The 22471-nt window shown below is 49.9% G+C and overlaps 2 protein-coding genes across 2 annotated transcripts in view; both read right to left on the bottom strand.

Annotated features, from left to right (window-relative positions):
- gatad2ab (GATA zinc finger domain containing 2Ab) overlaps positions 1-13917 on the bottom strand; it is a 183502-nt gene extending 169585 nt beyond the window's left edge. Inside the window, exon 1 of the mRNA XM_086004407.1 lies at positions 13795-13917. The gene's annotated coding sequence lies outside the window, so the exon portion shown is untranslated. The remainder of the gene's footprint in view (positions 1-13794) is intronic.
- Positions 10084-22471, bottom strand: part of mau2 (MAU2 sister chromatid cohesion factor) — a 75892-nt gene continuing 63504 nt past the window's right edge. Inside the window, exons 18-19 of the mRNA XM_086004404.1 lie at positions 14658-14785; positions 10084-14013 (exon numbers count right to left, since the gene is read on the bottom strand). Coding sequence (XP_085860530.1) covers positions 13939-14013; positions 14658-14785 — 203 coding nt within the window. The 3' untranslated portion in view covers positions 10084-13938. The remainder of the gene's footprint in view (positions 14014-14657; positions 14786-22471) is intronic.

Below are 22471 nucleotides of genomic sequence, written 5' to 3'. Positions count from 1 at the left end.
ACTCGTCACCTGCCCTAATATCTCCTTATTTGGCTTGGCGTCAAATTTTTGTTTGAGATGTTTTACTATGTTAAAGGTGCTGTATAAATATAGATGCTGCGGTTGTTGTGGTGCGACCAATGTTTGGCTGCCACCTGATATGAAATTCCCGATCGATATGCACGAGGAAGGCCATTCAGCCTATCTTAGCTCATCCGTCTAGTAAAAGCCTACAACTTACCCCAATTACAGCATCTTCAATGGTTCACGTCCATTTCCTGCATTTCACATCACTCCCATCGATGGCCCTTCGAACAGCACAAACTCTGCACATGGCAAAAGCTAGAAACCAGAATAGGTCGCTTAATAAACGTTTTCGTTTTTCATAATGGGAGAGACAGGATTGATTGTTTTCCCAAATTAAGTTGCATCAGACAACAAAAAAAATCAGATCGACACACCAAACACCTTAATTAGAATTGAAAACGCTGGAAATGTACAGCACACGAGCCAGCATCTGTAAAGAGAACATAAGAAACAGGAGGTGTCGGCCATACGGCCCCTCGAGCCTGCTCCGCCATTCAGTAAGATCATGGCTGATCATCGACCTCAACTCCACTTTCCCACCCGATCTCCATATCCCTCGATTCCCTTAGTATCCAAAAATCTCAGCCTTGAATATACTCAATGACTGAGCCTCCACAGCCCTCTGAGGCAGAGAATTCCAAAGATTCACCACCCTCAGTGAAGAAATCTCTCCTCATCTCAGTCCTAAATGGCCAAACCCTTATCCTGAGACTATGCCCCCTAGTTCTACACTCTCTAGCCAAGGGGAAACAGCCTCTCAGCATCTACCCTGTCAAGCCCTGTAAGAATTTTATACGTTTCAATGAGATCACCTCTTACTCTTCTAAAGGCACAGAAAGAGCAAAGAAAATATACAAATAGTTAAAAGGGTGAAAAGATGGGCGCGTGTTTCGCTCACTGGTAGCGTTCCCACCTCTGGGTCAGACTTAGGGTGCAAGGGTATTAAGGGGTGTGGAGCTAGACAGGGAATTGGGCTTAAAAAGAGAGATCTGCCGTGGCTAACAAAAATGGGGTGAATGATCGACTTCTTTAGATCCACAGTATTTCTTCTCCCTCTCTAAAAGGTATAATGCTGCTGTTCAATTAAAAAAAAACATTTTGTGCTCACTTTGAAGAATGTCACTTGTCAGCCGTGCCTCAGTGGGCAGCACGCTCTTGCCTCCGAGTCAGAAGGTCGTGGGTTCGAGCCCTGCTCCAGAGAGTTGAGCACAAAAATCTACGCTGACACGCCCAGTGCGGTACTGAGGGAGTGCTGCACTGTCGGAGGTGCCGTCCTTTGGATGAAACGTTAAACCGAGGCCCCGTCTGCTCTCTCAGGCGGATGTAAAAGATCCCATGGCCACTATTTTGAAGAAGAGCAGGGGGTAGTTCTCCCCGGTGTCCTGGGGCCAATATTTATCCCTCAACCAACATCACTAAAGCAGATGCTCTGGTCATTATCACATTGCTGTTTGTGGGAGCTTGCTGTGCACAAATTGGCTGCTGCGTTTCCTACATTACAACAGTGACTACACTTCAAAAGCACTTCATTGGCTGTAAAGCGCTTTGAGACGTCCTGAGGACATGAAAGGCGCTATAGAAATGCAAGTCTTTATTAGATTGGAGGGAGCACACGTAAACTGCTGCCTCACATAGGAGGAGTGTTGGGGCCCAGGACAACAGTGAGAGAGGAGGTGGTAAATGGACAGGTGCTGCATCTGCTGCAGTTGCACAAGTTGGTGCCAAGGAATGGGCAGCTGGAAGTGGGGGCTGAACAAAAGTGTCCATCGTGTGGTTCCTGTGACGGTTCTGCAGCCAAAACATTACCTTGTTTTTTTCTGGGCCTATATTCTCTGGAATTCAGAAGAATGAAAGGTGATCTCGTTGAATCGTATAAAATTAGGAACATAGGCCATTCAGCCCCTCAGGCCTGTTCCGCCATTCAATTAGTTTAGGGCCCATCTGTACCTCAACCCCATTTATCCGCCTTAGTTTCATATCCCTGAATACCCTTACCAATCAAAAATCTATCAGTCAGTTTTGACATTTTCAATTGACCCCCAGCCTCAACAGCTTTTTGGGGGAGAGTTTTCCAGATTTCTACCACCCTGTGTGTGACGAAGTGCTTCCTGACATCACCCCTGAACGGCCTGGCTCTAATTTTAAAGTTCTGCCCCCTTGTTTCCCACCCCCACCCAGAGGAACGTTTCTCTCTATCTACCCGATCGAATCCATTTAACATTTTAAACACAAGTCCTATTGCATCACTCGCCCATTACATCATTGTGACAAAAAATGACACACGAGTGGTTGCCCGACACCACTGCAGACACCTGGGACTTAGTTTCTGCTGCCAGATTTACCAGCCCAGTTTCCACCCAAGTTTGGCAGCGTCAGCACAACATAAAAAGCAGCATTATCTCCCCATCTCTCTAACCTCCTCCAGACCGACAATCCTCCGAGATCTCTGCGCTCCTCCAATTCTGGCCTCTTGCACATCCCTGATTTTCATCACTCTGCCATTGGTGGCCGTGCCTTCAGCTGCCTGGACCCCCAAGCTCTGGAATTCCCTCCCTAAACCTCTCCGCCTCTCCTTCAATATGCTCCTTAAAACCTACATCTTTGACCAAGCTTTTGGTCACATGAAGCAGTAGCAGGGCATTTGGAAAATCATAATGTAGTCAAGCAGAGTCAGCATGGTTATATGAAAGGGAAATCATGTAACAAATTTGCTGGAGTTCTTTGAGGATGTAATGAGCAGGGTGGACAAGGGTGAGCCAGTGGATGTGGTGTATTTGGATTTCCAGAAGGTATTCCATAAGGCGCCACATAAAAGGTCACTCCATAAGATAAGAGCTCACGGAGTTGGGGGTATTATACTAGCATGGATAGAGAATTGGCTAACTAACAGAAAGCAGAGGGTCGGGATAAATGGGTCTTTTTCCGGTTGGCAGTGGGGTGCCACAGGGATCGGTGCTGGGGCCTCAACTATTTACAATCTACATTAATGACTTGGATGAAGGGATCGAGCGTAATGTAGCCAAATTTGCAGATGATACAAAGATGGGTGGGAAGGCAAGTTGTGCAGAAGACTCAAAGAATCTGCAAAGGGATATAGACAGGCTAAGTGAGTGGGCAAACATTTGACAGATGGAGTATAATGTGGGAAAGTGCGAGGTTATCCAATTTGGCAGGAAAAATAAAAAAGTAAATTATTTAATGGAGATTTTACAAAATGCTACAGTTCAGAGGGGCCTGGGGATCCTTGTGCATGAAACACAAAGTTAGCATGCAGGTACAGCAAGTAATCAAAAAGGTAAATGGAATGTTGGCCTGTATTGCAAGGGGGTTGGAGTATAAAAGCAGGGAAGTCCTGCTACAACTGTACAGGGTATTGGTGAGATCACACCTCGAGTACTGCGTATAGTTTTGGTCTCCTTATTTAAGGAACGATATACTTGCATTGGAGGCAGTTCAGAGACGATTCACTCGGTTGATTCCGGAGATGAGGGGGTTGACTTATGAAGAAAGGTTGAGCAGGTTGGGCCTATACTCATTGGAATTTAGAAGAATTGAGAGGTGATCTTATTGAAAAATATAAAGATACTGAGGGGGCTTGACAAGGTAGATGATGCAGAGAGGATGTTTCCCCTTGTGGGGAAATCTAGAACTTGGGGGCATAGTTTCAGAATAAAGGGTCGCCCTTTTAGAACTGAGATGAGGAGGAATTTCTTCTCTGAGGGATTCTCTGCCCCAGAGAGCTGTGGAGGCTGGGTCATTAAATACATTTAAGGTGGAGATAGACAGATTTTTGCAAGATAAGGGAGTGAAGGGTTACGGGGAGCGGGCAGGGAAGTGGCTTTGAGCCCAAGATCAGCCATGATCTTATTGAATGGCGGAGCAGGCTCGAGGGGCCAAGTGGCCTATTCCTGCTCCTATTTCTTATGTCCTGGTATCTCTCTCCTTATGTGGCTCAATGTCAGAATTTCTTTTATTGATATCGCTCCTGTGAAGCGCCTTGGGATGACTTGCTACATTAAATGCGATATAGAAATGCCAATTGTTGTTTACCCTGCATCAGCTCTGTGCCGTATCTGAACCATGGAGCATTCAATGTTGACCCCCCTCTCTTCTCATTTAAGCCACTCTTTAAAACCTACTTCTTTGACCAAGCTTCTGGTCATCTGCTCTCATGTCTCCTTTTATGGCTCAGTGTCAAATGCTGTCCAATAGGCTCCTGTGAAGCACCGTGGGACATTTTAGGCACTATATAAATGCAAGCTGTTGTGAACAAGTGGTGTGAAAAGTGCAAAGGTGTCCGGAATTGAAACCCCTCTTCTTAACAAGCACACGGTTTACTGAAAAGCAAATAACGGTCATTGCAAAGGAAAAAAAATGGAACTTGGGTGAGGACAGGCTCAGACTTGCTGGTGATGCCCCTTCAAGGGGGAATAGCCACTGACACATGACGGCTAGGCTTGCGCACGAGGGTTTGACCATTAAATGGCCAGGGGGGGGGGGGGGGGGGCGGCAGAGAAAATATCGTTCCCAAGACAAGTTCAGTCAGCAGAGGGTCCAATTCCAGAGAGAAACAGCACGAGACCATTAAAAGTTTACATTTATGAATTTATTTAAAAATTCCCTGATATATAGAAAAAAAACAAAAAAGTTAATCCAAACGTAATAATAGAAAGCTAAAAACACAGCGACAGGCAGGTTTCAGTTTACAAAGATCCATATTTACAATCTGAGCTTTCCCCGCTTCACAGTGCCATTGCGTCACTGAAGTGGGGAATCCTTTACATCTTAAAACATCTAGACATCTATAAACTATTCGTAAAGGTACAGTGATGCTAAAACACAAAATACATGTTAACAAACCTGCCAGAACATTGATTCTTAAAACATAATTACACAGAAACTGGTTGGCCAGATACATGATGAGGATACATATTAAAACATCGTCTCATTCCAAAAAACACTTCGAATTGTCTGTACAAAAACTAAACCCAGAAGAGTTGCAGAAACAAGAATTAATAATACCTAGTTGACGGTGATATACACGAGAGTTGCATGTTGTTGCAAAGTTAATTTCTTTAATGTAATAGTTACTGCCCTATTGTTGTAAATATTAATCACCCAACATACAATGTGGGAAGATTGAATTTAGAAATTATATGTCCAGTTTATTGTTGCTCGTGATAGACATGCCCACGCTCTCCTTAGAAGACCGGAGCAGAAAAATCTTTCATTGATCGCCTGACCCCCACCTCCTCCTCACCCGGAGGATGGTGCGTTACATTCTAGGAATGACCAGACACTCCCTGCCCTCCGTTTTCTACCCTCATTGCCTGAAGACACGGACCCTCACTGGGGTATAGTTCCTCAGGCGTTGGGCATTATCAGCACCTCACACAACTGGCTGTCTAGATGTCGGGTGCCAGTCTGCGGGCCTCACAGCCCATCCCATCCCGTCCTCAGCAGAAGCACACGTTCCAGAGGATGGCAGGTCTGGAGTGCGAACCCTGGCTGGTATAATTATTCCATCTCTCTCTCTCTCTTTCCCATCGGACGCAGGGGCAGAGAGGCGGATTGTGACACCCACGGCCGAGATCAGAGAACTCAGCACAGACCTCCGGTCAAACCAGAGTCCTTCCTGGTCTGTGGGGTCCCTGGCGTAGTGCCAAGCCAGTCATCAGGGAAGCTTCGTCCTGCTTTCTGAAGGAGGGTGCATGGGGTGGGGTTGGGGGAGGGAGAAAGAGAAAGACAGAGGGGGAGAGAAAATGAAAGAGAAAGAAAGAAAATGAAAGGAAAGGAAAGAGGAAAAACTCACACCAGGAGTGGGGGTTCCCCAGGCACCGACTCACCCAGGGTAATAAAGTTGCCATCTGCTGCCTCATTTAAGTGGGTGGAGCTGGCTCGATGGGCCAAATGGCCTACTCCTGATCCTATTTCTTATATTCTTAAGTGGCCATTACTCAAGTATAAGCTTGGACAGTGAGAGTCAGTTGGCTACGCGACTGTAGGAAGCATCACAAGAGCAGCCCTGTCCTCACCGGAATCCGTATTGTACAGCCGGCGGTATTGGCCAATGAGGAGATGGAAACCTCCCCGCTCCAGGCCCTTCCTTCATCTACGAATCGCGAGGCCAACACCCTCACCGGCCATCTAGCTGTGATCTGCTAACCGAACACAGGTCACAGATCGAACGTGGGGCCTTCTTAGTCGGCACAAGTCAGCCGCTCACTGCCGAAAGCACCCGAGCCAGCACGGGGAACCGTGGCTGGAGGCGTGAGCTATTGGCGAATGAACAGCAAGAAAGAGGCAGGACTTGAATTGGGCATGGGGAGGGGTGAAAGGGGCGAGACTTAGAAAATACATTGGGGGGGGGGGGGGTTACGCACAAGTGAGGGGGGCCCTCAAATACGACATTAATGCAACATAGTGTAGGATTCCCCTCACCACCTCAGTCCTGACCACAGCCACACAGAAATAAACTTGTATAGTGTCACATCCAGTTACATAAATACCAAGTCATGGGGTACATGGTGTTTATAAAAAAAGAGAAATGTCAGCAACCTGATTATATAAAAAAATGTCCTTTATCTAATCTATATATATTTATATAAAATATTTAAATCTTTACCATGGATATTTGTTTCCGCAGAATTGTACCCACCAGTTTCAGCCCCACCGCCTGATACCCATCATTGTTAATATTTATTGCCTTCCGAGATGAGGTATCAGGCGCCCAAGGGCTAGATTTGTTTAAAAATGCAGTCTTCAGCTAAACACCACTGTGTATAAACTTTATACCACACACAGAAGGATTAGGACACAAGCCAATGTAACACTTATTACATTCTCTCCCCCCACCCCCACTCCAGTTTTCACTCCATCTCTCTCTCGAAGGTGCTGGCTCTTGTTCCCGTGGACACCGGTCGCAGCAGACCACTTGCCACCCACCCACCCACCCCCCCTCCGACCCTCACACCCCTGCTCTTTCCAGCGAGGTTTAGCAGGTGACCAACAGGGGCGGGGGCCCTGCCTGATTCTTCCGCCCCCCCGGCCCAGAGATCGAAGCCAATCGCAGCGCCCTGGCCCAGGGCGAGGATGTGACCTGGAACCAGTTAGCTGACGTGCTACCAGGGGACCAGGCATTACTGTTAGAAGTGTGGGATCACTGACTGAAGACAGAGGCACAGCCTCAGGTTATACAGAAGCTGCTGTCAATTAGACGAGTTACTGGTGTCCTAAAGTAGGAAGCAACTTCGAATGTCAGTAGCCCATCCAATTTTACTTACAGGTTACATTACTTGTCCTTACATATGTGGTATAAAGAACATTTTACATACAAAACTTTTAAAAACTTCATTTTTACAACCTCCTTCCATTATTTTTGAGGGGGGGGGGGGTGAAAAGTGTTTAAACAAAAATGGCCAATTTATTAGTTAGAATATCCACTGCTGAAATATTGAAATGATACCAATATATAAAACAGACGACAGTGAAGCCAGCATTAACAACTAACGCAGATCAGCGGCTCAGTGACCCTGTGGCGTCGGGTATAATACAAACCCGAAACGCCCCATCTACGTGGGCACCCCCACACCGGCACCATTAGCTGCGGGTACCGGCTCAGACTGCCGTCAAGCTGCCGCCGCCCGGTTCGCACAGCGACTGCTCCGGCGTGGGACCGATACCACACGTGCACCTCCTGTGGGGAAAGACTTTACACTGCAGCACTGGGAGACCGCGATAAGTCTCGCTCCCCATCGCTGTATGTAACTTACCAGCTGCTGGGTGCGCGCTTGTGTGGTTTAAAAAAAAAAAATTCCCCTCTTTTGCGCAAGGTGCTGAATCGAACTGGGCCGCAGAGTGTTGCACAGGAGACAGCAGCCCGCAAGCCAATGTTCCCCTAATTTTTTTTGGGTGCGCGGTCCCTTTAACGGGCTGCGTGACCCATCCAAAATTTCGCACATGTGCAAAATCTCTTATTCAAAGGTCGGTAAGTGGCCTGCACGGGACCTCCAGACAGCTGCGTGGCCATGTACCTTAGCGGAACATTGCCTCAACCCATTGTCCAACCTCTCCCAATTAATGATGCTCCCCAAGTTAACCTGGGCACCAAGTGCTCATAGGTTCATGGATCATATTTTGGGGGGTGGGGTGAACGCATCACAGTCACCCCCGATACGGCCTCACTTGAAATCCGCGCGCACATTTCCCAGCAGATTAGCGATCAGAAGCGAGAAACCCCGATGGATCTGGCCCCCATTCTAGCTCACCCAGGGGTACGGCGGTTAATCGTAGCCCCTCCACTTCCATCCCAGTGGAGATCGGCTAACTCAGCGCTGAGTGGGACCCGGACCCTTCTGGCTCTGCACAGCTCATTCTACACTGCACACTGACTTTACTGTTGGGCACAGGGCAAAGCTTGTTAGATAGGTTTTTTAAAAAGAGATGAAGTTATATTCGACCCCCCCACCCCCACAAATTGTTTTTATAAATATCAGCCCAGTCACCTGGGGGGGTTTAACACATTGCACAAGCGCAGTGGGAGGCCGCAGCTCTGGGAACACTGGTTAACCGGGCCACCTGGTACAAACTGTCCCTCGCACCCACCCCCAGTCAGAACAGGGAGGAAGAGGAGGAGACAAGTCCACCAGAGCCGAGCCAAGCCAAGCCTTGTGTGCCACACAAGAGCAGCCAAGGGTGGGTTTGGATGGGGGGCATTTCAGAAAGGTATATTAGAATAGACTTGATTAAAAACAAGTGGCCTCGTGCCTGTTGCGACTTGCCAACTAGGGTCACAGGCAATGTTCCCTTTAATTTTTTAAGGGGCTGCGCAGCCCATTCAAATTACCGCACATGCGCGGTTTTTCCCATTTAAAAGCCGGTCAGTCAGCTGCGCGAGAGCTCCAGAGCGCTGCGCAGCTTAAAGGGAAGATTGGTCACAGGTGAAGAATGACCATTTGAGCGAGGGAGTGTGGGGGCCTCCTGCAACATGCACCTCAGCCAAAGTCAGCACACCTTCAAGAGAGGAGGGGGAGGGGAATTTGAAACAAAAAAAAATGCAGTCTTAAGTTGTTCTGCAGCAGTCAGTAAGTCATTGTTTTTACTGCCCAGATTTGTCAAGGTTGATTAAAATCCTCAGACACACAAAACAAGCTGATCATTGCCCAGTTGCACTGCAGGTAGTTCACTGTATTGTATACATTCTATGTATATATGTACATGGCACCAGGCTGTCACACGTAACATGTCTAGAAGAGCCTTACCCGCATGGGGAACGTTGCTAATTTATAAATTACAAAGTGGGGGGGGGGGGGGAAAGAGGAGAGGGTCGGAGGAAGGGTGTTTGGGGCGGGGGGGGGGGGGGGGGGGGAAAGAGGCGGTTAGCCAGAATTACCTCACTGAATAAAATATACAATCATTTGATAAAAGAAACATAAGCTGTACAAAATATTGTTAGCGTTAACACGACCGTAATAATTTACAGAAGCGCTCTGGGCAGGGGGAACCAGAATGCGAGGCTGCAGGAGAAGGTCAGCGGGCGGGCAATCAGAGAGACTACAGGGGTTAAAGGAGCACAGGAGGAGTTTGATGCAATGCTGAGGAGAGTCGAGAATTATTTTTCACTTTTTTCTTAAAAACATTTTTCTTTAAAATTCTAATTTTCATTTGAAGAGACCAGGGGCCCAAAACGAATGATCATGTTGGAGTGAGGAGGTGGCAACAGTGGGCGTCACAGGCAACGAGTCCAGCTTGCAACGGGCGCGGTGGTCACCCTGGTCACTCAGGGCTGGATTATTCTACGCCAGTCCTTGCTTTGAAAGAAGGGGGCGATTCCCGAACGGTGTACACACACGCTGGGCCCTTTTTGCTGTTTCACGTATGCTGCTTGAACTGAACTTATTAAACTTTTGAGAACACCCAGCCATTTAAAACCGCTCATCTGGCTCATCACTGAATACACTAAACCTGTGACCACCAATGCCCCCCTTTAAATACTTGCTCTGCTCTCCCTGCTTGGTGTATACTGACACTTACCGGGGAAGGAAAGCCGAGTTGGGGAGGACTTCTTGTACGCAGCACCCCCTTCACCCCTCCATTTTAGATTTAAAACGCTGCAGATTGCCCAGACCGTCATGTCGCTTTCTGGACTCGATCAGCTCCCAGTTGGCTTACAGGCCAGTCAAGGATCACTGTTTACGATGGAGCCATACCTCAGAGTTCCCCCCCCCCAAATCTGTGGCACCACGGAATAGCTGACTAGACCTTCCCCAGGGCAAGTAACCAGAGTTTTATTAAAAAAAAAGTAATTTGATGCACATTTTGTAATTTTTCCATTGTATAAAATGGAGTATTTTTTTTTTTTTTTTTTAAAAAGCTCCTGTAATAAAGCCACGATGGCCACAAGCAGCATCAAAACAATTACTCTCGCAGCTCCCAGCTTCACGTGAGGGTCGGTGGATTGGTAAGGGGCGAGTTCTGTAATGGCGGTAAGCACAAGCAGGGAGTGTTAGTTCCAAAACTAATTCAGATAATCGTGGAGTGGCCGAGGACAGCTTTGTGCAGCAGATAAATGAGCACACGGGGGGAGGGGGAACCTGTTGACACGTGAAAAATGGAACCACTTTTGGAAAAAGCTCATGTGCCTATCGTTCTGGGAGGCGCGGAATCAAATCCATAGACACACACAGCCGAGAAGCCACTGCAAGAGGGGGATGGGTTTCGTATTAAAATTTATTTTGACTCTTCAGGCCAGACTCCAACGTACCAGCGAAGGGGTCAGGGCCGAGTTATTTGGTCAGTAGTATGTACGTTTGAAAGAAAGAAAGACTTGGATTTCTCCAGCGCCTTTCATGATCTCAGGACGTCCCAAAGCGCTTTACAGCCAATGAAATACCTTTTTGAAGTGTAGTCACTGTTGTAATGTAGGAAACGTGGCAGCCAATTTTGCACACAGCAAGCTCCCACAAACAGCAACGTGACAGTGACCAGATAATCTGGTTTTTAGTGATGTTGATTGAGGGATAAATATTGGCCCCAGGACACCGGGGAGAACTCCCCTGCGCTTCTTCGAAATAGTGCCATGGGATCTTTTACATCCACCTGAGAGAGCAGACGGGGCCTCAGTTTGACATCCCATCCGTTTGGGGGAAACTGCCTCCCACCTCTGCTCCCGCCCGCCCCGCCCCCCCCCCCCCCACCCCCGCATCTATCTGATCTCTCTCCCACCCCCACTATCCAATACAGCGCATCTTCTTGTTTAAATCAATCTAAAAAGGGAGACAAATCACTTAAAACACAAGGAGAAAAGGCTAGTTAATCAGCATCTGAAAGAGAAAGGTGACACTGAGGAGTTTCATCAGAACTAAACCTCACCCTAAAAGTTAATCTCTCTGTTCTCTTTCAGATGCTGACCGCCTCTCTATTTCCTGTTTTTACTCCAGATTTCTACCACCAAGTTTTTGAAATAATTAAACTCGGCCAGTTAAATGCAAATTCTTCTCCGCGAACAAAGGCACGTTGGTACCTCAGGCCTTGCCTGTTTCCTGAAACCACGGTCCAGGCTGAGAGGAAGAGGGAGTCCGACCACCACATTTAACTCCTCGCCTCAGCTTCTGTCCAACCTCCTGGCCTTTCCAACCACTTCAGCCAGCACACACAGGCACTGTGCGACCCTCTGCCAGCTGCCCACTGCGACCCCTTCACAGCTCCACCATCGGAGCCACCTGGAGTCTTGCCCCTCCCCTCGCCCACCGTATCGGGACAGGAGGAGCTGCACCAAACGGAATCCACAACGGACGAGCTAAATTCCACCTGCAGCTCGCTCAGCCCTACTTGACCATTTAAAGATAAACTCCTGGAATTCAATTTGGTTATTTTTTTTGGTGCTAATTTCCCCCCCCATCTCTCCTGATGGTGCCAATTGACCATTGCAGGGGTTCTGTTCCCCGGGCGAGCCACTCGCTAATATCTTGCCCAAGTGGCCAATCTTCATGAGTGAGCGGGGTGGAGGGCGGATATCAGAAGAGCCTTATCTTGTGACACACACACTCCCTGCTGAATTCCGATTAGGAGCAGGAACCCTGGCTGATGTGCGTCCCCAAATCTCACCCAGGCGGACCTTAGCTCCGTACCACCAGCGCACCGAGACCGGCACAGACTGGGATTGAACACGGGGCCTCGTGAAGAGCAGATTAATTCTGGGACTAAGTCACGAGGTAGCTGCATGCAACTGATGGCAGAGGAGTTGGATCAGTGCCGAGTGTAAAGAGACGCACACTTTCTAGCTGCGATCACTGGACAGATATCAGGAGCGGTCTTCCTATCCCTCCTTCCACACTCAGGGGCGCGGAGGCCAGCTGTAATGTACCAGCCATTGCTCCAGAGATCAGCTAACCCGGGACTGAACCGGGGACCTGCATGGCACTGTATCTCAGTGCCGCAACACCCACTGAGCTATTATTTTAAGGCCAGGTGCCAGCTTCTGTTTAAAAACCCATCCGAGTCTGTATTAAAACCAGTTTTGTTTTGATTGAAGAAAATTAAATAGTCTTTGCATCGAGTTTTTCCCCATTATTACCTGTTGCACCTCTCATTAAGCGTCCACAGCTGCTGGCACAGCGCGTTGATGCATGTTTTAGTGGCTGCACTGGGAATGAGGGAGGAGAGTGGGGAGGTGAGGAGAGTGGAGAGGAGGGAAAGAGGGGCAGCTTCACAGCAATTTCCCCACTGCATGATTTGAGTGATCAAGACCCTCAGCCTTTAGGTTTTCAAAAACATACAATCTGAGTATTTAAGGAGTTCTCATTTAGACACGAGCGCAGAAATAAAGTAGAAGTGACAGCATTGGGCTGAATTGCCTCCGTCTGCGCTGTATGATTCTATGAACAGATTTTTTGGGGGAAGCATGAGTCATGATGAAGGGAAGAGGAGGAGGAAGAGAGCCCTTACAACAGGCAGGAGACACAGAGAGCGAGAACGACAGCGATCTATTTGTTTGCCGCAACTGAGACGCTTGGGAAAAGTGCCTCAAAGACCAGGGTGGGGAAAACAGCTTCAGCTCCACCTCGCTGCAGAAAGGGAAACGGCAAACTGGGTCAAACTACGAGCGTTTGGAGGCTGGGGCCAGCATCCACTTTACATGTGAATACACAGTCAATGTGCTGGAAGGATCGCAAGGTCCTAACGGCCACCTGCACCGCCAGTTTATAAACGCCACCACTGACCACTACTTACATCATCATCAGCACTGCCAAGCCAGTGAACTGATCGAAATTATATATAAAATGTACACAATCCCCCCCCAACCACTTTCTCCATTCATTCAGAGCCGGGGCAGTTTCAAAGCTGCCCTTCCGTCCCCATGGCGACCCGTGATCTAGCGTCGCCAAAGAAGACGGCGGGCAAACTTTCAACGCCAACCTCCTATGAGGGCACGGGGTGGGGGGCAGGGAGAACACAATACGAGGGGAGGGGGTTAAATCCCCTCGTCCGTTACGCTCCCCCCCCCCCCCACAAAAAACAAAACTGTTCATTGCAGAGAAACAGGCCCGTTGAGTCCAGCAAATTACAAACACTTCTTGCGTTGGGGAAAGGGAGGGGTAATAATGATTCCCACAGGACAATGGACTTCATTCATCCCACACCGCTCCTTTGCATCAAAGTCCTCAACAGCCACAGACGCTGGGACATGCCAAATTCCCAGAGGAAAGCAGGTAAAAGACTGGAAAGTACCCACGGTGCTGCACGCACAGACTCTCTCTCCCTCTGTCTATTGTTTGCCCGGCAATGACTGGGAAGCTGATTTCAAAATCCTTTTTCATTCGTTGCCTGGTTTGAGGGGCAGTGGCTTCCACCGCGTCACACGTTCAGTTCCGTTCATAGCAGACTGGCAAGGCTGGTGGTGGGTCCGTTCTGAGCTTGGAACTGTACAGGAAGAGGCCCGTCTGTCCACTGCAAGACAAAACATATTTCACGTCACTGAAGGACAGGGTTCCCACCAACTATCTTCAATGTATCGATACCAGCTTACAGCTAGAAAAAATAAATCACACTTTAACATTGCTTGCTGCACTTGCTTTACAATGCCTCATATTCAGCTCCTCAAATTACTCTCACCAATGCATAACCCCAGTACTGTACCCCAGTGTTATACAGTGACAGACCTGCACCCACCAGTACTGTAGCCCAATGTTATACAGTGACAAACCTGTACCCACCAGTACTGTACCCGTGTTATACAGCGACAGACCTGTACCCACCAGTACTGTACCCCAGTGTTATACAGTGACAGGCCTGTACCCATCAGTACTGTACCCGTGTTATACAGTGACAGACCTGTACCCACCAGTACCGTACCCCAGTGTTATACAGTGACAGGCCTGTACCCATCAGTACTGTACCCCAGTGTTATACAGTGACAGACCTTTACCCACCGGTACTGTACCCCAGTGTTATACACTGACAGGCCTGTACCCACCAGTACTGTACCCCAATGTTATACAGTGACAGGCCTGTACCCACCAGTACTGCACCCCAGTGTTATACAGTGACAGGCTGTACATTGATGAGATTGTGCTCCGGAAGGCTGTACTTACATTGATGAGATTATGCTCGGGAAGGCTGCAGGCCTCTATGTGGTCGTTGAGGAGCTGTTGAGAAAAATTCTGGTGCATCTGAGCTGCTTCGTGAGCCTCTATGGTGTTCCCGCACGCTTTGTTCAGATCTGAGAGGGGGAAAACAAGACGTAAGAAAAAGCATAGACACTCAACAGTGTTTAGACAAAAGGAGTCTCTGTGTTATGTACTATTGGTTTATTAAATGAAGGAAATATATTAACTTAAAATAGTAAGGCCCCTTTCTCACAATATCCCACAATAACTTTATAGGTGTCCGTGAGACCCTGAGCAGGAAGCAGAGGAGAAGTCACAGGAGGCATCTAATATTTAATAGAGGTTTTCAAAATAATGAGGGGTTTAAATAAGGAAAAACTGTTTCCACTGTGATATACCTATCAATTCATCCAATGAAAAGCGACGAGTTAAGATAGTAACTATAGGTTTTTATTGGCTAAATAACAGAGCCCACCCTCGTGGGTGATCGGGTCCAACAAGGAGGAATACCAGCCAGTCGACCACCTTTATACCTGGGCAAGCAGGCGGAGTCATGGGCGGAGTCAGCTGTGGTCAGCCCAGGTATAACAGCGTGACAAGAGGTGACCTTGTGTAGTGATACAACAGTGTAAACAGTGATAACCATAGTGTAACGATATAAACAGTGATAACCATAGTGTAACGATAGTGAACGATAAAAGTGGTTTACCACATTCACCCCTTGTTTAGATTTGAGTCCGGCGGGGTGAAGTGTACTACCAGTTCGGGTATGTCAGTCTGTCCGGAGGCCTCGTAAGTCTCTCTGATCGGCGCAGCAGCGGCGGCGGTGATGCAGTATCCGATGTTAATGCTGGTGTCTGCGTGGTCGGCGAAGGCTCGTGGGGTTCCGGCATGCTGTCTACCTGGGGTGGATTTGGGGGGGTGGTGGGGGGTAACGGTGGTGTCTCAGGGGTGCCCGAGGGTGCAAGGTCTCGTAAGGAGACTGTGTCCTCCCGCCCGTCTGGGTATGCCACATAGGCGTACTGGGGGTTGGCGTGCAGGAGGTCCACCCTCTCGACCAGGGGGTCCGTTTTATGGGCCCTCACGTGCTTTCGCAGCAAGACGGGCCCCGGAGAAGTCAGCCATGTTGGTAGCGAGGTTCCCGTAGTCGACTTCCTGGGGAAAACAAACATTCGTTCATGGGGGGTGGCGTTAATGGCCGTGCAAAGCAGTGACCGGATGGAATGCAGCGCTGCCGGGAGGACTTCCTGCCAGCGAGAGGTTGGCAGGCCCTTAGACTTTAAGGCTAAGAGAACGGCCTTCCAGACAGTCGCGTTCTCTCTTTCCACCTGGCCGTTCCCTCGGGGGTTGTAGCTGGTGGTCCTGCTTGCAGCAATGCCTCTCGCTAGTAGGAACTGGCGAAGTTCTTCGCTCATGAAGGATGAGCCCCGGTCGCTATGTATATAGTTCGGGAACCCGAACAAGGCGAAGGGGTCGTTCAGGCATTTGATGACCGTGGTACTGGTCATGTCTGGGCAGGGGAAGGCAAAGGGGAAACGGGAGTACTCATCAATGATGTTGAGGAAGTACACATTACGGTCAGAGGACGGGAGGGGCCCCTTAAAATCGATGCTCAAGCGCTCGAAGGGGCGGGTGGCCTTGATCAGGCTTGCTCTGTCCGGCCTAAAGAAATGCGGTTTGCATTCGGCGCAGGTTTGGCAGTTCCTGGTCATGGTCCTGACCTCCTCGATGGAGTAGGGCAGGTTGCAGGCCTTAATGAAGTGGTAAAGTCTGGTGACCCCGGGGTGGCAGAGGTCATTGTGGAGGGTCTGCAGTCTATCAATTTGCGCGTTGGCGCATGTACTTCGTGATAGAGCATCTGGGGGCTCGTTCAGTTTACCAGGCCGGTACAAGATATCATAATCATAGGTGGAGAGCTCGATTCTCCACCTCAAGATCTTGTCGTTCTTGATTTTGCCCCTCAGTTTGTTATTAAACATAAAAGCGACCGAACGCTGGTCGGTGAGGAGGGTAAATCGTTTGCCTGCCAGGTAATGCCTCCAGCGTCGTACTGCCTCCACGATCGCCTGGGCCTCCTTCTCGACCGAAGAGTGTCGGATCTCAGGGCCCTGGAGGGTCCTTGAGAAGAAGGCCACAGGTCTCCCCGCCTGGTTAAGGGTTGCTGCTAGGGCGAAGTCGGATACATCGCTCTCCACTTGGAAAGGGATAGACTCATCCACCGCGTGCATCGTGGCCTTAGCAATGTCTCCCTTTATGAGGGAGAAGGCTGCGCACGCTTCTGCCGTCAGGGGGAAGGAGGTGGACTTCATGAGGGGTCTGGCTTTGTCCGCATAATTCGGCACCCATTGGGCATAGTAGGCGAAGAGCCCCAGGGTTCTCTTCAGCGCCTTTGGACAGTGGGGGAGGGGTAGCTCCATGAGGGGGCGCATTCTTTCGGGGTCGGGGCCGATGACCCCGTTCTCTACTACGCAGCCAAGGATGGCGAGACGCGAGGTGTTAAACACACATTTCTCCTTATTGTAAGTGAGGTTCAGCCGTTCGGCCGTACGGAGGAATTTCTCCAGATTAACATCGTGGTCCTGCCGGTCGCGGCCGCAGATGGTGACGTTATCTAGATAAGGGAACGTGGCCTGCAGCCCGTTCTGGTCAACCATCCGGTCCATCTCCCTTTGGAAGACCGAAACCCCGTTGGTGACGCCGAAGGGAACCCTAAGGAAGTGGTAGAGGCAGCCATTCGCCTTGAAGGCGGTATACTGGCGGTCCTCAGGGCGGATAGGGAAGTTGGTGATAGGCCGACTTAAGGTCGATGGTGGAGAATACCCGGTACTGTGCAATCTGATTGACCATATCAGATATGCGGGGAAGGGGGTATGCGTCCAGCTGGGTGTACCGGTTTATGGTTTGGCTGTAGTCGATGACCAGGCGGTTTTTATTGCCGGTCTTAACGACTACGACCTGGGCACGCCAGGGGCTGTTGCTCCTCTCGATGATGCCCTCCTTCAGGAGACGCTGCACCTCAGAGCTAATAAAAGCTCTGTCCCCGGCGCTGTACCGCCTGCTCTTGGTGGCGACGGGTTTACAGTCGCGGGTGAGGTTAGCGAACAGGGAGGGGGGCGGGACCTTGAGGGTGGATCCTTGAGGGTGGATAGGCCGCAGGTGGTATGCGGTGGGCGGTTTAAAGGCTGCTGGTTGTCGACTGTGAGTGGGGGGAGGGGTCCACCGTATGCCAAAGTGACACTTTGAAGGTGGGATTGGAAGTCCAGCCCTAGTAGGACGGCAGCGCAGAGCTGGGGCAAGACGAGGAGTTTAAAATTTTTATACTCCGTGCCCCTAACCGACAGGGTCACAACACAGTAGCCGCTGATGTCTGTAGAATGGGACCTCGACGCCATCGAGATCCGGTTGCGCGTTGGCCGGACAGTGAGGGAGTAGTGGCTCACCGTGTCTGGATGGATGAAACTCTCCGTGCTTCCGCTGTCGAACAGGCAGGTCGTGGCGTGGCCGTTTACTTTGATGTCCATCATGGACTTGGACAGGTGGTGCGGGCGAGCTTGGTCCAGTGTGACGGAGGCTAGTGTATGGCTGAGCGAGCTGCTGTAGTCTGCGGGTGAGGCGGTGGTCGGGTCTGGAGACAAGGTGGCGGTCGAGTGTGGTGGACGAAATGGCGGCGCCCACGAGGTTGAATAAAATGGCGGAGGAGATGGCCGCCCCCACAACTCACGAGGCACTGCTGGCGTCGGTGGCCTTGATCAAAGATGGCCACCCCCACGACTCACACGAGGGGATACTGGCATCTGTGGCCTTGATGAAAGATGGCCGCCCCCACAACTCGCATGAGGCACTGCTGGCGTCTGTCGCTCTCCCCCTGCAGGCCTTAGCGAAGTGGCCTTTCTTGTGGCAATCGGAGCAAGTCGCGTTTCTTGCAGGGCTGCGCGTCCTCGGGCGTTTCGCCTGGCCACAGAAGCAGCAGCCGGCGGCCCGATCGCGGGGCTCCGATGTTGCAGCCGGTACCGGGGGTGGCGGTCCCGATCGGTTCTGGGACGCCGACGCTGAGGTAGGTCCCAGAGGCGGCGGTGCGAGGGGTATTGCGGCCGGGGTCGGGCCGGAGTCCCAGGGTCGCGCAGCACAGTACCTGGAATACGCCTCGAGGTCCCGATGGGCCACTTCCAGAGAGCGAGCGAGGGCTGCAGTTGTATTCAGGTCGAGGTGCTTTGATTCGAGCAGTCTTTGCCGTGAGTAGTCGGACCGTAGGCCTTTCACGAAGGCATCGCGGATATTCCCTTCAGTATTTTCTGCAGCCGTTATAGCTTTAAAGTCACAGTCCCTGCCGAGTGTTTGTAGCGCCCGTAAAAATTCATCTACAGACTCTCCTGGCTGTTGCGAGCGGGATCTTAGGAGATGTCTGGCATACATAGAGTTTACCGGGCTCCGGTACTGCTCTTTCAGCAGGTTGAGGGCGTCCTCGTATGTAGTAAGGTCCTGGATGAGTGCAAATACTTTAGGGCTCACTTGGGCGGTCAGAACTCTTAGTTTGGATCCCGGAGGCACGCCGGATTCTCCCAGGTAGGATTCGAAACAGCTCAGCCAGTGTTTGAAGTTGAGGGCTGAGTTCGCTGCCTGTGGGTTTAGATCCAGGTACGGCGGTCGGAGGGCTCGCAGCCAGGCCGGCTGCTGTGGCTGTTGTAGCTGGCCGTTTGGCTGGTCGTTTGGCTGCTCCGATCCACTCATTTCAAAATTTAGCCAATAAAATTGATATACCTATCAATTCATCCAATGAAAAGCGACGAGTTAAGATAGTAACTATAGGTTTTTATTGGCTAAATAACAGAGCCCACCCTCGTGGGTGATCGGGTCCAACAAGGAGGAATACCAGCCAGTCGACCACCTTTATACCTGGGCAAGCAGGCGGAGTCATGGGCGGAGTCAGCTGTGGTCAGCCCAGGTATAACTGCGTGACAAGAGGTGACCTTGTGTAGTGATACAACAGTGTAAACAGTGATAACCATAGTGTAACGATATAAACAGTGATAACCATAGTGTAACGATAGTGAACGATAAAAGTGGTTTACCACACACTGGCAGGAGGTTCAGTAACCAGATGTCTTTTAAAACAGCTAAAATGCTCTTGTACAAGCAGCTGCTACACTGATAGTCTCTGGGCTCTGCAGTGAGCTGGAGATGTTCACAGTAACACCTGCATCCCAGGGTCAGACTGCACAGTTCAGTCAGTCAGGCAGCTACCCGGGGCGAATGCAGCCCAAGAGACAGTAGAGTAAAAACGCGACACCTAGTGGAACAAACTGGAATCGACCCATTCCGAGCCAACAGCCATGACTGAAGAGGCGTCACCGGTCATTAAAAGAAAGATTTGCATTTCTATAGCGCCTTTCACGACCTCTGGGTGCCCCAAAGCACTTTACAACCAATGAAGTACCTTTTGAAATATCGTCACTATATTCATGTAGAAAATGCTGCAGCAAATTTGCGCACATGAGCAGATAATGTTTTTTTTTAAAAATGGTCGAGAGATAAATATTGACCAGGACACTGGGGAAAACCCATCTGCTCTTCTTCAAATAGTGCCCGTGGGATCTTATACATCCGCCTGAGAGCAGACGGTGCCTCGGTTTAATGTCCCATCTGAAAGATGGCCCCTCCGACAGCGCAGCGCTCCCTTGGTACCGCACTGGGAGTGTCAGCCTGGGTTATGGGCTCAAGTCTCTGGAGCCGGTCTTGAATCCACAACCTTCTGACTCGGAGGCGAGAGTGCTGCCCACTGAGTCACGGCTGACATTAAGCTCCCTCCGTAGGCCCAGTGGATTGAGGCACTTTCTGTCGCAGCAGAGCAGATCAGATCAGATCAGATCGCGAGTTTGATGGCCAAGCTGTGCCCAGTTCATCGACCTCAGCCGAGGGGACGCTGGGAGCGTTACATCTGGCCGAGTACATCTAGGCTGGGTAAAGTGAAAAACAAAATCTGTCAGGGTTCCAGCTCCTGCTCATTGTCTGGTGGCATGAAGTGTGCATTGGTGCTTTCCCCCTCTGGCCAGTGCCCACCCTTGGATTTTAACAGGTAGCTCGCCAGCTACCGAAGCCCCCGAACGATCAGGGACTGTTCTCCAATAAAGGGAGTTGAGATAGTTTGACACTTGTTTCAAAGGGGAGTTTCTCTTAATCTTGGGTAAGAGCTGAACCATGCACCTACACCTTTGTTGCACCTCGATTAGTTTTTGAACATTTCACGTTATGTACTGGTCTAACCTTGAATACAGTTAACGGCCAGCACCTCAATGCAGCAACCCCATGCTTTATAATTCCCAATGCTTTATGAATCACTGCGGGGCCAACACTTGCACATCACGGCTATGCACCAGCTGGTGGTGCTGGTATGAACCGTAACTTAATAGCTCATCACTGACACCAGGAGGCAGGCGGGAGTACTGTAGCGGGTTGCAAAGCGAGTATTAAAAATGCATTCGGGGGGGGGGGGGGGTCCGCAGTCTTCAGGGAGCGAGAAAACAAAAAAAAACTATCCCCACTTTTTCCCCCTCCTCCCCTGAAGAGCTGACGTTTTCTGGGGTACAGTTCTACAGACCGACTCCAGTAGCACACCCGTGACCATTCTTTATGTGTGCATCAAGACAGTAAGTATCATAGAATAGTACTGTACAGAAAGAGGCCATTCGGCCCTTCGAGTCTGCGCCGGCTCTTTCGAAAAGCAATCCAGTCAGTCCCACCCCCCCGCTCTTTCCCCATATCCCTGCAATTTTTTCTCCTACCAGTATTTATTCACTTCCCTTTTGAAGGCTACCATTGAATCTGCCTCCACCACCCTATCAGGCAGCGCATTCCAAATCCTAACCACTCGCTGCATAAAAAAGTTTTTCCTCATCTCCCCTCTGGTTATCGACCCTTCAGCCATTGGAAACAGTTTCTCTTTATTTATTCTAGCGAGACCCTTCATGATTTTAAACACCTCTATCAAATCTCCTCTTAACCTTAACACAATAGTAAAATACTGCGGATGCTGGAAATCTGAAATAACAACAGAAAATGCTGGAAGCGCTCAGCAGGCCAGGCAGCATCTGTGGAGAGAGAAACAGAGTTAGCGTTTCAGGTCTGGGAACCGTTATCAGAACTTCTGATGAAGGGTCCCAGACCTGGAACGTTAACTCTGTTTCTCTCTCCACAGATGCTGCCTGACCTGCTGAGCGCTTCCAGCATTTTCTGTTATTATTCCTCTTGACCTTCTCTGCTCTAAGGAGAACAACCTCAGCTTCTCCAGTCTATCCACGTAACTGTAATTCCTCATCCCTGGAATCATTCTAGCAAATCTCTTCTGCACTCTCTCCAAAGTCTACACATACTTCTTAAAGTGCGGTGCCCAGAATTGGACACAATACTCCAGCATCAGCAGGCTCTTTGGCTGTGGGGGCATCACAACCCTGCCTTCACCCGACGCCTACACAAACACACTCTATACGCTGGCTTTCCCACTAGGCCATTGGGGAGCAGGTAGATTTGTATGGAGTAAATCTCGAGAGAAAAATTCTCTCCTTTTTGATAATGTGGGTTTTGTGCCCATTATGCTTCCAGGATCCATAAACACCATTCTCAAGTCACTCCCGAGGAGGTGCACAAAAGTAACTGGGCAACAGTCCTTCCGACCTCGACAACCAGGCAGAAAAGGGCTTGGCCTCCACCAGCAGTGCACGAGACTGGAAACTCAGGGGGGCGGAAGGAAGACTAAAGCTAGTGTGCAATTCTGATGCTGGAAGATTCTTTGGCCGGACTCGGAC

This window comes from Somniosus microcephalus, chromosome 13 (assembly GCF_052327205.1).
Source record: "Somniosus microcephalus isolate GS21.2 chromosome 13, FLI_Smic_1.0, whole genome shotgun sequence".
Taxonomy (NCBI): domain Eukaryota; kingdom Metazoa; phylum Chordata; class Chondrichthyes; order Squaliformes; family Somniosidae; genus Somniosus; species Somniosus microcephalus.
This window is presented reverse-complemented; position numbering and strand designations above follow the sequence as displayed.